We start from the raw sequence: 16,890 nt of genomic DNA on the forward strand, positions 1-16,890 counted from the left end.
ATGTGGCGTAATTGCAGCGCGCATTGTAGATTACGTCATCAATTTTGACGCATAATGATGTTCCTACAGTAATGGCGCGATGAAAAAGCTGGAAACCAAGTTGAATTGCATAATTTTTTCTTCTAAGTATGGGAGAAAAAGAATCAAACATGGCAGACCCATGTAAAATTCTTTTAAAATACATTTTATGTAGATACAGTGACATGTCTATATATTTGCACTTATACCTGTTATCTGGGCAGATGGATATTGCTTTATAAATCATTACCCCCACTAGTGATTGTACATGTACGATCCTGGTCTTAATGTCTTGACAATGTATACTGCTCCTGGATTGATTATGGCAGTCACTACATAGTTACCTTATCTAATTAAGGTGGATACTAGACACATGAATATCAGGCACTAGAAGTTTACATTTTGTTGTTTTTGATCTTACATTCACCCAATAAAGGAATACAGTGTATTGTAAATATATAGCAACCAATTAGTTATAGCTCAATATTAAACACAGTATATGTACACAACCATCTATAGATTAGTAACAGGGTAAAAGCAGTGTGTTGCCAGTTGGGCTTGAATCTGTGCCTCAAACTTACTGACCAGTTTCGCTATTGACAAAGCGAAAGCAAAATTCACTTATGGCATGTAGGCAGAAGGCCTCTGTAACACTATTTACACTATCTAGACTAAAGCCTGCTATAGATTTAGGGCTTTGATTCAATCTGTGACATTTTCAGCTCCTGTTATGTGTGAATCATACCATGTAACAGTGTAGTAGCACATAATGTACATCCTACCTTTGAAACAAGATGTAGGTTTAGTGGACTGTGTATTGTCAGCACATCCCCACGTAGTGTCCTCCCAATCCTCATCATCGTCTTCTGTGTCATTATCATAAGCTGTTTCTTCTAACATTTCTTCCAAGGTTTTTACTATATGAAATAATAACAAAGTATAAAGTATTGGTTAACGATTAATATAAACAATACAAGGAACTCCTTAGTTGAATATGTAAGTTTCTGAAAAAGGTAAATGTCATTTGTTGAACAAACTTGGTAGCCCTTCATCCAAATATGATCGAAACCCATTCAAGGATTAATATAAGGAGAAGTCAGATTTTAAAGCCAAATTTCAGCAAAGCTCCCATTTTGGACCTCGGTCATACTATCCCCATGGGTCTTACCTCGGTCCTTTATAAAATATGATTGTCCTTACCTAAAGTTCCCCCTTCTGAATCAATTAAAACCACTATAGACCAATTTTCATTGAGATCGGAGACTGAAACCTTAAAACAGGAAGTGGGCCAGCGGCCATCTTGGAATACCAAAATCTTTACAAAAATGTTTGCATGTTGTTCGGCATCAATTAAAACCCCTACAGACCAATTTTCATTGAGATCGGAGACTGAAACCTTAAAACAGGAAGTGAGCCAGCTAAAATTAAGAAAATTTGCCCTTTTGGGGCCCCACCCCTCAGTTCCTAGGGTTCAGACCAGACTCATTTATATAAAATATAATTGTGTTTCCCCAATGATGTTTCACACCAAATATGGATAAAATTCATCCAAGGATGGAGGAGGAGTAGGATTTTAAAGCTAAAATTAAGAAAATTTCCCCATTTGGGGCCCCACCCCTCAGCCCCTAGGGGTCGGACCAGGCTCATTTATAATATGATTGTCCTTCCCAAATGATGTTTCACACCAAATATGGATGAAATCCATCCAAGGATGAAGGAGGAGAAGGATTTTAAAGCTAAAATTAAGAAAATTTGCCCATTTGGGGCCCCACCCCTCAGCCCCTAGGGGTCGGACCAGGCTCATTTATATAAAATATGATTGTCCGTCCCCAATGATGTTTCAAATCAAATATGGATGAAATCCATCCAAGGATGAAGGAGGAGAAGGATTTTAAAGCTAAAATTAAGAAAATTTGCCTTTTTGGGGCCCCACCCCTCAGCCCCTAGGGGTCGGACCAGGCTCATTTATATAAAATATGATTGTCCGTCCCAAATGATGTTTCACACCAAATATGGATGAAATCCATCCAAGGATGAAGGAGGAGTAGGATTTTAAAGCTTAAATTAAGAAAATTTGCCCTTTTGGGGCCCCACCCCTCAGCCCCTAGGGGTCGGACCAAGCTCATTTATATAAAATATGATTGTCCTTCCCCAATAATCTTTCACACCAAATATGGATGACATCCGCCTAGCGGTTAAGGAGGAGTAGCGTTTTAAAGGAAAAAGTTTACGCACGACGGACGGCGCACAACGCACGGCCAACGGCGGACGACAGACAAATCACGATGACTATAGGTCATCCTGACCCTTCGGGTCAGATGACCTAAAAATCTCTATTGGAAATTTGAATATACATTTGAATATTTAAAAAATAAACATAGAGGCCCAGAGGGCCTGTATCGCTCACCTGGTTTTTTGTTAGTAATTATCACAAGACTCTGACAATTAGAAAAATAAGCAAAATTGACTCCCAAAGTTTAATTTTGAATCACAACCATACAATGATGCTATTGATACCATACAAATATGCTATCCAATACATAGGTTCAGAGACAAAGTAATTTATATGAAAGTAGTAGCCTAATTGACCTTTTTGACCTCGCATCTATTGCCGTCTAAGGCCCCGGGGGTCAGCCCTATCATTTGTACAATTTCAAATCCCAACCCTATAAGGATGCTACCATTGCATTATAAGTGCTCTTCCATTCTTAGTTGCAGAGAAGAAGTCGTTTATATGGAAATACATGTAGCTAAATTAGCCCCTTTTGACCCCACCCTTCAGGCCCCCGGGGGGTCAGCCCCATCATTTGCACAATTTGGAATCCCCACCCTATAAGGATGCTACCATTGCATTATGGGTGCTATACCACGCTTAGTTGCAGAGAAGAAGTCATTTATATGGAAAAAGCCAAATTGACCCCTTTTTGACCCCGCCCCTCAAGCCCCTTTTGACCCCGCCCCTCAGGCCCCCGGGGGGTCAGCCCCATCATTTGTACAATTTTGAATCCCCACCCTATAAGGATGCTACCATTGCATTATGGGTGCTATCCCATGCTTGGTTTCAGAGAAGAAGTCGTTTTTATGGGAATAGCCAAATTGACCCCTTTTGGCCCCGCCCCTCAGGCCCCCGGGGGATCAGCCCCATCATTTGTACAATTTTCAGTTAGAAGCCAATAAGGATGCTACCAGTCAAATTTTGTTGAAATCCGACCTGCGGTTATGAAGAAGAAGTCGATTGTTGACGGACGACGGACGCTGGACGCTGGACGCTGCGGTATCCCATAAGCTCACCTCGGTCCTTCGGACCAGGTGAGCTAATAAACATATTTTACCTGTTAACTGTAATAAAAAATTTTCCATCAAAACTATACAATACATACAATTTTCTAACAAAAGGTGAACCATGAGTGTTCAAGGTGGTTGATTGCCCATTCCTGCTAAAACCAAATGCAGAATTTGCGCTAGAACCAAACCAAACTTCAATCTTATAACAAATTATATTTTTTACCAGCTAAACCATAGCAACTTGTGCTAAAATTACATGTAACATACCAACAGCAAATAACATATAATAAATATATATTTTGGCAGGCAATTACCAGTTCTCGCCAAGTACCCATTCTTGATATCACATGTGTTATGTGTACTTTTTTAATCACACTCAATATTTTGGCAGGCAATTACCAGTTCTCGTCAAGTACCCATTCTTGATATCACATTGTGTACTTTTTTAATCACACTCAAATTTTCAGACTTTTTTGCTTAATCTATCAGATGATGACTTCAACATTGACGTAAATTTACGTGGTTATATAATTACTGCATGGTAATCGGCCAGACACACATGAGATTGTGAGAATTGATATATATATTTGGTGAGAACTGGTCACCAGCCCGTAGACAAACATATTTAAACGGTATGCTTCAGTGTGATAGCACTATAAAATGGGCAAGACTTTCCACTTTACCACAGCCTCCCAAAACATAGCTATAAACATCTACAGTTAATGTTGATTCCGCACTCACAGTCTCTTTACACAACTAAACATCCAGCGAGACGCCTATGAACTGGGATTAAAAACCATTTATCTCAACAAATACTTGTTTTATCGAGTCAAACGAAACACCAATGTAAAGCTAATTAAATTTCACTAAATTTAGTACTGGCTTTAAGGACAGAAGATTTAGAAGAAATGTCTTAAATCTTTGTTGAAAAAATACAACAGCACATGAAATGACAGCAAGCTTCAGAAAGTAAGACAGTAATCCCCGCACCCTGCGCCGGCGGATATCAAAGGAAAATCAGTCGTTGCCCACTGCAGGGTCAGTGCACAAACACAAAAGCTCCTGCGCCTTACTTGCCCAAAACTCATTGGGATTTATCCTTCTCATATATGGTCAAGTGCCCTAAATTCATCAGGGACCTGTTTTCGTTATGATTATAATTTTGCTTATATCTCATGAACTATCGCGTGATTTCATAAAGAGTGTCGTCTGCCAAAGCAGATTTGATCAAGGAAGAATTGCCATGCTTAAAAAAGATTGTGTGCTATAACCAAGTGATTTTATAAAAACGATAGAGCAATATACCCCAAAATGAAGGTATTTTCTTAAGTCCATTTTAAATGAAACTTTAAAACCCTACCATCAGCGTTTCACTGTCCATGTGCACTGATCAGAAGTATGTCAACAAAGTACCGGAAGTCACTTGTCTGATCATGTGATTCATAGCCCAGTGGGCTATGAATCACATGATCAGGCTGCCCAGATTTTGGGTTATTACAAATTATTTTGGCGATTCAACTTACCCGAAATTTTTGGTGCAGTACTATTGAAAACATAACATTATTCTATGTAAACAGTCGCCACTTTCCATGACCAAGAGGTTTAAAGACTTAAAATCGATGTAACAACAAGAAATTTTCAGCTTAAACACGATCTCACAAGCGCCTGCTGCTCAACATTTATTTGGAATTACCTCAATTTTCGTAATATTAAGCCAAACAGCCCCTCACCTGACGAAAAAAGGTCCCTATTGTGTTGGCCATCACCCTGGGACTGGCGGGTAGAAATCTTCTGCATCGCGATAGATAAATAACGAATTGATAGACAACTTGTTGTACAAGTAAGACAAAATATTATATATTTGTGTAGATAAAATTGGTACATTTTATTTCTTGCTGGTTTGTTGATATCCGAGAAGATTTTATTACCCTGATGAATATTGGCCCTTCAAGGGTACGTCCTTTGTCAATGCATACATGAGGACTGTCCAAGCCCTTATAAAAGACGTTTGTAACCTAATAGGTCATAAATCTTAACAGACTACAGGCCACTACCAGCTGACTACAGACAGCATGACATCATCTGCTTCAATGTAATGAGCAGAACATATGCCAGTGAGCCTACAGCTGTAGATCTAGGTACATGTACTTATTTGTTGTGAGCCTACAGCTGTAGATCTAGGTACATGTACTTATTTGTTGTGAGCCTACAGCTGTAGATCTAGGTACATGTACTTATTTGTTGTGAGCCTACAGCTGTAGATCTAGGTACATGTACTTATTTGTTGTGAGCCTACAGCTGTAGATCTAGGTACATGTACTTATTTGTTGTGAGCCTACAGCTGTAGATCTAGGTACATGTACTTATTTGTTGTGAGCCTACAGCTGTAGATCTAGGTACATGTACTTATTTGTTGTGAGCCTACAGCTGTAGATCTAGGTACATGTATTTATTTGTTGTGAGCCTACAGCTGTAGATCTAGGTACATGTGTAGAAGAACAGGGAAAATACACATTCCTGTTGAGTGCCCCGACCAGGAATCGAACCCGGGTCTCCGGCGTGGAAATCTACGGCTCTACCGACTGAGCCAAAGAAGCATGCTCCGTCAGCTGAGTGACAGAGACCGTATTTAACACTATTTACAAGTCACACCGACCCGCTCCTTTTACACTACTCCCCCTGTTTTTCTTGAGATTTCCTAAATCTCAACCCGAGACTCTTTAACCACCTACCATGGGTTATTTAGTTGGGCGCCAATGTAGAAGAACAGGGAAAATACACATTCCTGTTGAGTGCCCCGACCAGGAATCGAACCCGGGTCTCCGGCGTGGAAATCTACGGCTCTACCGACTGAGCCAAAGAAGCATGCTCCGTCAGCTGAGTGACAGAGACAGTATTTAACACTATTTACAAGTCACACCGACCCACTCCTTTTACACATGTACTTATTTGTTGTGAGCCTACAGCTGTAGATCTAGGTACATGTACTTATTTGTTGTGAGCCCCCTCTCCCCCCACCAAATTCAGCCAATATAACCACAAACGTCTGCTTCTGTTTTGATAAAAATATGATAACTAGAACTACCCCTAATATAGGATATTTTATTTTTCCAAAATCGGATGCAGACGCCTGTGACGTTAAGTTATATGTTTAACTGATAACTTAATTTGGTGGCAACACAAAGTCTTACCTTTTCTATGCAATCACATTTAATCGTCAGTCATGAAGTATTGTCAATATACAGATAAATGAAAATGTACATTTCATAATATGTAATTTACCTGATTTCTTAGCCTAGATCTTCATTCCTAAGACAAATTTCGCGGATTTTTTTCTTCACAGGAGAGTTCCCATATAAGGGGAGCGAATTCCGGTTCGGGTACGACAATTTACAGGATCGTGAATGGAATTTGTCAAAAACTGACAGGATCCAATCTAATGTGACCAGATCAGGTAGGACCACAGTAACGAAAGGAAAGTAAGCGAAAATTAGTGAATTTAAAACTTCATGATAATGCAAGATACTTTATACAAAAGTTTGACTGATTAGAAATATCCATTTACCAACCGAAGTCGGCCAACTATAACGTTAACAGTAACAGTTATCTACGTTTCTGAAACGGCTTTTAATTTTTTTTTAAATGGGAATGTAAAAAGATATCGATTATTTTGTAGAGTCGCAAAAGTTATTAACATACTAATAATACAACACTTATCATCATTTTCTGAATAATTGAATTGAAATAAATAAAATGTTAATGAAGCCATAGATAAGGGATTGGGGATAGACTGTGTATACATGGATTATCAAAAAGCTTTCGACACAGTGCCACACAGACGGCTAACCAACAAGCTACGCGCGTACAATATCTCGAACCAAATCATTAACTGGATAACATGTTTCCTAACTGGACGTAAACAACACGTCTCAATTAAGGAAACCAATTCCGAATGGACAGAAGTATCATCTGGAATCCCACAGGGGTCAGTTCTTGGTCCACTACTGTTTGTTATATTTGTCAACGATCTACCGGAAATAGTCAACTCTGACATGTACCTGTTTGCGGATGACACCAAGATATTTAAAATAATAAGTAAGCGAGAAGATGAATGTACACTACAGAAGGATCTCGTGACAATGGGGACCTGGAGCGATACTTGGCTGTTGAGAATGCATCCTGAAAAATGTAAACACATGCACATAGGTCGACACCAGCGTATCATGGAAGGAGCAACAGGGACATATAAATTACTAGGAAACAACCTCATGAAAACGGACAAGGAAAAGGATATTGGAGTAACTATTGATAACGAGCTAACATTTGATAACCATATAAGCGAAAAAGTAAATAAGGCCAATCAGATTTTTGGCCTACTTAGAAGAACTTTCAATTTCATGAACTCTAAATCTTTCATCCCATTATATAAAAGTTTGGTAAGAACACAACTGGATTACGCAAGCTCGGTATGGGCCCCGTTCAAGGTTAAGGACATCGACAGACTAGAAGCTGTTCAACGCAGAGCAACGAAGAGTCTTCCAGGAATGGGCAATCTAACATACCCAGAAAGGCTTAGAATACTGAAGCTCCCAACATTGTCATACCGACGTGCCAGAGGAGATATGATAGAACTTTATAAAATGATAAACGGCATATACGACAAAGAAGCATGTACCTTCATACAACTCTGGAAGGATGTAGCAGAAAGACACAGTAACAGAGGAAACTCGAAAATGCTCTTCCCACAACAAGCCAAAACCCAGCTGCGAAGCAACGCCTTCAAAATTCGAACTGTCAAACTTTGGAACAGTCTACCAGAAAGCGTCGTCTCAGCGCCTAATATCAACACCTTTAAAAATAGATTAGATAAAAACTGGCAAAATCAGGACATAGTATACAACTACAAAGGAAATATCACTGGAAGTGATCCTTAAATTATGTAAATGATGGACCTTGAGTCCGGTGAAGAGGAACTTACACGTTCCTGTACTGGAAATAAATCTTATCTTAATCTTATCTTATCTAAAATGTTAATTTCCATAACGCGGGCCCCCGATCGTCTTATGTTTCCCGCCGTCGTCCGAAATACCGTCCGGTAGGCCTAGTTGACTATCATTGTGCCAGACGGCAAAACAGCGAATGAAATCTCCACAGTTACATGTACCATATATTACGCATGAAATCTTGCATATGTTTGGTGCTATCACCACATCTTAGGCCATCGATATGTATTTTCTTATGTTATTAATGGGTTTTTAGGTCATCTGACCCAAAGGGTCAGGATGACCTATAGTCATCATGCACCGTCCGTCGTCGTCCGCCGTGCGCCGTGCGTAAACTTTTCATTCAAACAACTTCTTCTCAATAACCGTAAGGCCCAAAGTACTCATATTTGGCCTGTAGCATACTTGGATGAAGGGCTATCAAAGTTGTGAAAATAAATGACCTTGACCTACTTTCAAGGTCACAGGGGTCAAATAGGCTAAAATCTTTGAACGACTTCTTCTAACTAACCAAAAGGTCCAGGGTACTCATATTTGGCCTGTAGCATGCTGGGATGAAGGGCTATAAAAGTTGTGAAAATTAATGACCTTGACGTACTGTCAAGGTCACCTGGGGTCAAATAGGCTAAAATCTTTGAACGACTTCTTCTAACTAACCAAAAGGTCCAGGGTACTCATATTTGGCCTGTAGCATGCTGGGATGAAGGGCTACCAAAGTTGTGAAAATAAATGACCTTGATCGACTTTCAAGGTCACAGGGGTCAAATAGGCTAAAATCTTTGAACGACTTCTTCTAACTAACCGAAAGGTCCAGGGTACTCATATTTGGCCTGTAGCATGCTGGGATGAAGGGCTACCAAAGTTGTGAAAATAAATGACCTTGATCTACTTTCAAGGTCACAGGGGTCAAATAGGCTAAAATCTTTGAACGACTTCTTCTAACTAACCGAAAGGTCCAGGGTACTCATATTTGGCCTGTAGCATGCTGGGATGAAGGACTACCAAAGTTGTGAAAATAAATGACCTTGACCTACTTTCAAGGTCACCGGGGGTCAAATAGGCTAAAATCTTTGAACGACTTCTTCTAACTAACCGAAAGGTCCAGGGTACTCATATTTGGCCTGTAGCATGCTGGGATGAAGGACTAACTAAGTTGTGAAAATAAATGACCTTGACACACTTTTAAGGTCACAGGGGTAAAATAGGCTCAAATCTTTGAACGACTTCTTATAACTAACCAAAAAGTCCAGGGTACTCATATTTGGCCTGTAGCATGATGGGATGAAGGGCTACAAAAGTTGTGAAACTTAATGACCTTGACGTACTGTCAAGGTCACCGGAGGTCAAATAGGCTAAAATCTTTGAACGACTTCTTCTAACTAGCCGAAAGGTCCAGGGTACTCATATTTGGCCTGTAGCATGCTAGGATGAATGGCTACCAAAGTTGTGAAAATGAATGACCTTGGCCTACTTTCAAGGTCATAGGAGTCAAATAGACTAAAATCTTTGAATGACTTCTTCTAACTAACCGAAAGGTTCAGGGTACTCATATTTGGCCTGTAGCATGATGGGATGAAGGGCTTCCAAAGTTGTGAAAATAAATGACCATGATCTACTTTCAAGGTCACAGGGGTCAAATAGGCTAAAATCTTTGAACGACTTCTTCTAACTAACCAAAAGGTCCAGGGTACTCATATTTGGCCTGTAGCATGCTGGGATGAAGGGCTACAAAAGTTGTGAAACTTAATGACCTTGACTTATTGTCAAGGTCACCGGGGGTCAAATAGGCTAAAATCTTTGAACGACTTCTTCTAACTAACCGAAATATCCAGGGTACTCATATTTGGCCTGTAGCATGCTGGGATGAAGGACTACCTAAGTTGTGAAAATAAATGACCTTGACCTACTTTTAAGGTCACAGGGGTCAAATAGGCTAAAATCTTTGAACGACTTCTTCTAACTAACCAAAAGGTCCAGGGTACTCATATTTGGCCTGTAGCATGCTGGGATGAAGGGCTACAAAAGTTGTGAAAATTAATGACCTTGACGTACTTTCAAGGTCACAGGGGTCAAATAGGCTAAAATCTTTGAACGACTTCTTCTAACTAACCAAAAGGTCCAGGGTACTCATATTTGGCCTGTAGCATGCTGGGATGAAGGGCTACAAAAGTTGTGAAACTTAATGACCTTGACTTATTGTCAAGGTCACCGGGGGTCAAATAGGCTAAAATCTTTGAACGACTTCTTCTAACTAACCGAAATATCCAGGGTACTCATATTTGGCCTGTAGCATGCTGGGATGAAGGGCTACCTAAGTTGTGAAAATAAATGACCTTGACCTACTTTTAAGGTCACAGGGGTCAAATAGGCTAAAATCTTTGAACGACTTCTTCTAACTAACCAAAAGGTCCAGGGTACTCATATTTGGCCTGTAGCATGCTGGGATGAATGGCTACCATAGTTGTGAAAATGAATGACCTTGGCCTACTTTCAAGGTCACAGGAGTCAAATAGACTAAAATCTTTGAATGACTTCTTCTAACTAACCGAAAGGTTCAGGGTACTCATATTTGGCCTGTAGCATGATGGGATGAAGGGCTACCAAAGTTGTGAAAATTAATGACCTTGACGTTCTTTCAAGGTTACAGGGGTCAAATAGGCTAAATTCTTTGAACGATTTTTGTTAACTAACCCAAAATCCAGGGTACTCATATTTTGCTGGTGGCAAGCTGGGATGCAGGGTTACCATAGTTATAAAAATGAATGACTTTGACCTTCTTTCAAGGTCACGGGTCAATTAAGCTAAAATCTTTTAACTACACCTTTTAATTAGCCGAAAGGTCCAGGGTATTCATATTTAGTCAGTAGCATGCTGAGATAAAGGGCTATCAAAGTTGTGGAAATGAATGACCTTGACCTACTTTCAAAGTCATGAGAGTCAAATATTCCAAAATCTTGAATTTTGAACTTCTTCTGAAGTTCTACCAGTGTGATTAAGCTGAAACCTGCATGAAATGATCCTGACATGGTCCCGACCAAGTGTTGTTATATTTTATGTCAATCCAAAATCCAAGATGGCTGCCACAGATGATCCAAGATGGCTGCCACGGATGCCATAAATTCTACCAGTGCAATTTAACTGAAACTTGAAACATGAAATGCGGCTGATATGATCTTGTCAAAGTGTTGTTATATCTCTGGTTGATCCCAGATTGAAGATGGCTACCATGACACCATATCTAATTATTTTCCTATAAAGCTATTGCCAAGATAGTCAGATGACCGTTAAGGCCCTTGGGCCTTTTGTTTTTAAAGATGCTCCGCCGCTGACAAATGGTATTTTTTCACTATCAAAATCAGAAGCAGACGATTCAGTATTGTTCTTCAGTTACAAAAGTTACTTACTTTACACCATTACCACCACTGAAAAGTTTGAGCTTTTAATTTTACTTCAAGTTAAAAATATGAAAAATAATTAATTGCATCCCGAAAAAATTCCGTGACACTATATCCTATATATTTTTTGTGTTAATTAGGCATATATATACACGATAAGACACCAATTAATGTTCAAATGACGAATATGATTTTTTTTCTCTGTCAGCGGTGGAGCATTTTTAAGAAACTTTTAAATTTTGCTCCGGGAAGGTAGTGGGCCTTTAAGTCAAAAAATGATAATGCCGGAAAAATGTGATAATCAACAAACAAAGTGATCATGAATTTTTTTTTTTTAATTTGGTAAGTCAAAAAGCTGTTCAACTTACATGTAATTAGTACAATACGTTTTTGACTGAAGTAAAAAAAAAGTGATAATGCAAAAAGACTTTTTAATTTAGGTACCCCAAGTCATAAAGTGCAAATACTTCAGTTAAAAAAACCCTTTTCAGCTTACGTAAAACAATCCTTTATAGCTAAATTTGTAAAATTGATTGGAGTAATGCAAAAAACATTTTTTACTTACATGTGTTAAGTTGAAGAAGTGATATTGCAATTTTTAGCTCATCTGGCCATAAGGGCCGGTGAGCTTATGTCATGGCGCGGCGTCCGTCGTCCGTCTGTCCGTCAACATTTCCTTTAGATATCGCTACTAGTCATAGAGTTGTGCATGGATTGTAACCAAATTTGGCCACTAACATCCTTGGGGGAAGGGAAACAGAAATTGTATAAATTTTGGCTCTGACCCCCGGGGGCAGGAGGGGCGGGGCCCAATAGGGGAAATAGAGGCAAATCCTATAAATCGCTACTTGTCCTAGAGTTCTGCATGGATTGTAACCAAATTTGGCCACAAACATCCTTAGGGGAAGAGGAACAGAACTTTTATCAATTTTGGCTCTGACCCCTGGGGGCTGGAGGGGCGGGGCCCAATAGGGGAATAAGAGGTAAATATTCAAATTCCTTCTGAAAAGAAACAATGAACCAGTATTCACAACAGTACTTGGCATTACAAACCAGGTGAGCAATACAGGCCCTCTGGGCCTCTTGTATTATGTCCATATAAAGGACTTCTTCTTGGCAACTAAGCATGGGAGAGCACTCATAAGGCAATGGTAGCATCCTTATGTACAAATTATGGAACTGACCCCCCCCCCCCCCTCCAAGACCAAGCCCTTCTTCAATTAATGGTCTAATTTCAACAAAAGTCAACTAGGCTATTCCCGGATTGCTGTGGTGTACCAGCAGAATTAATGCAAATGTTCCATTAATACACTGGACATCATTGTAGATATTGTATAATGTTGTGACACGAGAATTGATGCCTGTGTATGTTAACAGGTGTGATATATGGCTACAAAGGAATTCTGCTACTGTTTGGTATATTCCTGGCCTATGAGACGAGGAGCGTTAAGCTGAAACAAGTAAATGACTCTAGATTTGTAGGAATGAGTATTTATAATGTGGTGGTAAGTTCTTCTATCATATGTAATTACATTGTGGTTGATCTTTTCTGACTAAATACATTGATTTTAATGAGGTGGTAAGTTCTCCTATCATTTGTAGTTACATTGTGGTAAAAAGATCTTCTCTGATTAAATACATTGATTATAATGTGGTAGTAAGTTCTCCTATCATATGTAATTACATTGTGGTTGATCTTCTCTCACTAAATACATGTACATTGATTATAATGTGGTGGTAAGTTCTATCATATGTAATTATATTGTGGTTGATCTTGTCTGACTAAATACATTGATTATAATGTGGTGGTAAGTTCTCCTATCATATGTAATTACATTGTTGTTGAAAGATCTTCTCTGACTAAATACATTGATTATGATGTGGTGGTAATTAAGTTCTATCATATGTAATTACATTGTGGTTGATCTTCTCTAACTAAATACATTGATTATAATGTGGTGGTAAGTTCTCCTATCATATGTAATTACATTGTGGTTGATCTTCTCTGACTAAATACATTGATTATAATGTGGTGGTAAGTTCTATCATATGTAATTACATTGTGGTTGATCTTCTCTAACTAAATACATTGATTATGATGCCATTTGTGTTTTTGAGGAGTTAAAAATTTTAAAAATGACAATTTTACTGTTCAAGGGCAGATAACTCTGTTATATGCAAAGTTGACAAAAAGACTGAATTGAAGATCAACTTCACTTATATATGGATTATTATTAAAGCTTTGGGCAATATAATTGATTTTGTAATGCTTCAAAAATCATAGTACTAACTCACCTGTACATGTAATCATTATAGATCTGGCTCACCATTAACTATTACAGGTGTTGTGTGTGATAACAGCTCCCATCACTCTTATCATCAGTAACCAACAAGATGCCAGCTTTGCCTTCGTAGCCCTCGCCATTCTTTTATGCAGTTTTCTGTCTATGGGCCTCATATTTGTACCTAAGGTATATTCATCTATTTATGTTAGCTCTTCTTATTCATATTGTTTGACAAGAAAATAACCATGCAGTTATAGGGTTCTGTTTATGTCAGATAAAGCTATTTCTACATACATGTCCTGTCTGAATATCATATTTTTTCCTTCATTCTGTATATCTTTTAATCCTTTTTTGTTTTTTTAAATTGACTAATCTTCCATTGAATTCTGTGATAGATTGTTGAAATAAGTCGCAATTCAATGAAAAATCATCTGGAAGTGCGGGCCATGTCTGAATCTGTGGCCAGTAAGGAGGAAGAAGAAAGACATCAGAGGCTGCTTATAGAAAATGAAGGCCTCAAAAACAGATTTCAGAGGTAATTAACTTACCGGTACAGTCTTGAAAAGGAAGTCTTGCTAAAAATATTTGTTCTTATCGTGTGATAAAATGTTTCATCATCTCAAACTAAAAGAAAGAAAGATAAAACAAAAATTATGTGGACGTGTTGAGTTCCAATACAATAGAGGCTTAGAAAATATTCTGGTGACGGAGAAGGAATTGATTAAGCCTACAAAGATATTAGATCAGTACAATCTAAAAACTACTTTGCAGGAAAAACACAATTTATATCTTATGCCAAAACCCGAAAATTTGAAGTGTTATAAGACTTTTGCTGATCAAAACCAAAAAAGGACAGTATTGTTTACATAACCTGTTTTCCTGTTACAGATGGAAGATAGAGTAAAGGAACTAAAGGAGAAATTAGAACGTAAAACACAACAAAGACTTTTAATTAATGGAGACGGTCCAGAGAGGAACAAAGTTACACCAACAAATAAAACTGACCAATCGCAGCTGGACAGTGACGTAGACAAGTCACCTGACTTACACGATACCATGGACCATAAAAACATCTTCAGTGATAATACGTCTGTACCATTTCAACCTAATTCGGACTCAAACTCGAGCATGCAGAAAAATTGACATTACTCAATATCAGATCAAGACATTGAATTTTTGTGAAACCTTCCGAAATTATTTCAAATGCATCTTATTTATGGAGCAATACTAAAACTAAACTTTCATATATTTCAAAAGTTTAATACAATTTGTATTATAGATGTCCTGATTTCATGTGTGAATATTATGTCATGTTTTGGGAAATATTACATAAGTTTCCACCTTTTACAATTTTCTTTTAAATTTTACACTACTTTAATTTTTTTGTTGCCATATTTAATTGTTTTACTGCCATTTATATTTACACCAACATTTACATCAGTGAATAATAAGGCATTTTTAATTACCTTCATAGAGAATAATTTTACTTTGATGTAATAAAAACAAAGTGATTTTTACATCATGTACATTTGTACATGTAATTTAGATTTGATATACATGTACATGTATTACACATTTATGTGATATATATTGAATACATGTAATTTAGATTGACACCCAGTGTTATACTGAGATCAGATCTTAATGTAGTAGCTGGTGGCTACGCCTGTAAACAGAAGATATCCATATATCTTTTTAATGATCTTTTTGCTGTTACGCAGTTATATTTAAAGATTGTTTCCTGCGTATAGTAAAAAAAAAATTTAAACCGCAAAACCAAAAAATGTGCATTTCTTGTGGATTTGTTAGAAAAAAATCAATAAAAATGGTATCAGATACTGCAGTATTACTCCAGTTATTGGTTTTCTCATTGGGATCTTGAAACAAATAAACTGGCCGGATCATCGACATGGACATTCCATTAGGAATATCACATGATCATTTCAGTCCAGTCAGATGTCAATAGAGAAAATAGGGTCAACAGGGTCAAAGGTAATGTTTACAGGAGAAATATCTTGTTAATGTTGTTACTCTTATGAATATAAATAGTTAATTTTATTACTAAACATATTTTACACATACTATGTTAATTTCACTTTGGTAATCCTCAATTGATATGACTATTCTATGATCCAGTAGATGTCACACTTTGTCCAAAAAGGGGTAAAACTAAATGGTACGAATAATATTAAAGAAATTGTATGTATATATAGATGTAGATAGAGGATGAGAAACACAATATCAAAGAACAGATGCTGTATAGAAACTAGAAGCACTTGCAGATTTAGTGCATGGAGGCTTGTAGAAAGAGATGGGGGTGTCAGATTCTCACAAAAGTCTGCAAACAAAATTTATTTCATAACACGATGAAATTAAAAAATAGTGACTTCATGCTTATACTTAATTTTCCAGGCTACTTTATAAAATGAAATACGTTTACATGTACTATTCCATTGATTTTTTCCAAGGGATTATTTTTTTTCCAAATTGATACGCAACGTCAATGTTTCTATTGTGACATCACGATAACATCGGATTTCAGCACCATTCTCGGATTATTTTTTCCGTCATGGAATGAAAAAAATGAATAGGCCAATCAGAAAGCCAGAAACAAAGAGAGAAATAATTATTTTTTATGAGAAATCGATGTCTCATATTTGCTTTGTGGAATGTCATTTCAGTGTTATTTTCAAAATTTAATTAATTTTTTTTTATTTATGTATTTTTTTATTTATTTTTTTGTACTCTTGTAAATGCATCTGCATTATAAGTTAAATAAGCTCCTCAAAACAGTTTTGCCCTAATTATAGATAGAATCAGCTAAAGGCTTGCAAAAATGAAAAATTCAACACTTGCATCGTAAATATCTAAGTGTTCATTAACTGAAACAAGAACAGTAACTCC

At 37.6% G+C, this 16,890-nt stretch overlaps 2 protein-coding genes across 2 annotated transcripts in view; one reads left to right on the plus strand and one right to left on the minus strand.

Moving 5' to 3' along the window:
* The window catches only part of LOC138332966 (DNA polymerase kappa-like), a 26,573-nt gene extending 19,866 nt beyond the window's left edge, over window positions 1-6,707 (minus strand). Inside the window, exons 1-2 of the mRNA XM_069281046.1 lie at window positions 6,586-6,707; window positions 801-935 (exon numbers count right to left, since the gene is read on the minus strand). Of these exons, the coding sequence (XP_069137147.1) occupies window positions 801-918 (118 nt within the window). The 5' untranslated portion in view covers window positions 919-935; window positions 6,586-6,707. The remainder of the gene's footprint in view (window positions 1-800; window positions 936-6,585) is intronic.
* LOC138334056 (gamma-aminobutyric acid type B receptor subunit 1-like) lies at window positions 6,169-15,577 on the plus strand. Its single transcript, XM_069282771.1, has 6 exons — window positions 6,169-6,196; window positions 6,647-6,757; window positions 13,079-13,206; window positions 14,044-14,172; window positions 14,382-14,521; window positions 14,875-15,577. The coding sequence occupies exons 1-6, from the start codon at window positions 6,169-6,171 to the stop codon at window positions 14,888-14,890; spliced, it is 552 nt and encodes a 183-aa protein (XP_069138872.1). The 3' UTR covers window positions 14,891-15,577.
* Window positions 15,578-16,890: the final 1,313 nt, after the last annotated feature.

Source organism: Argopecten irradians, chromosome 10 (genome assembly GCF_041381155.1).
Source record: "Argopecten irradians isolate NY chromosome 10, Ai_NY, whole genome shotgun sequence".
NCBI lineage: Eukaryota > Metazoa > Mollusca > Bivalvia > Pectinida > Pectinidae > Argopecten > Argopecten irradians.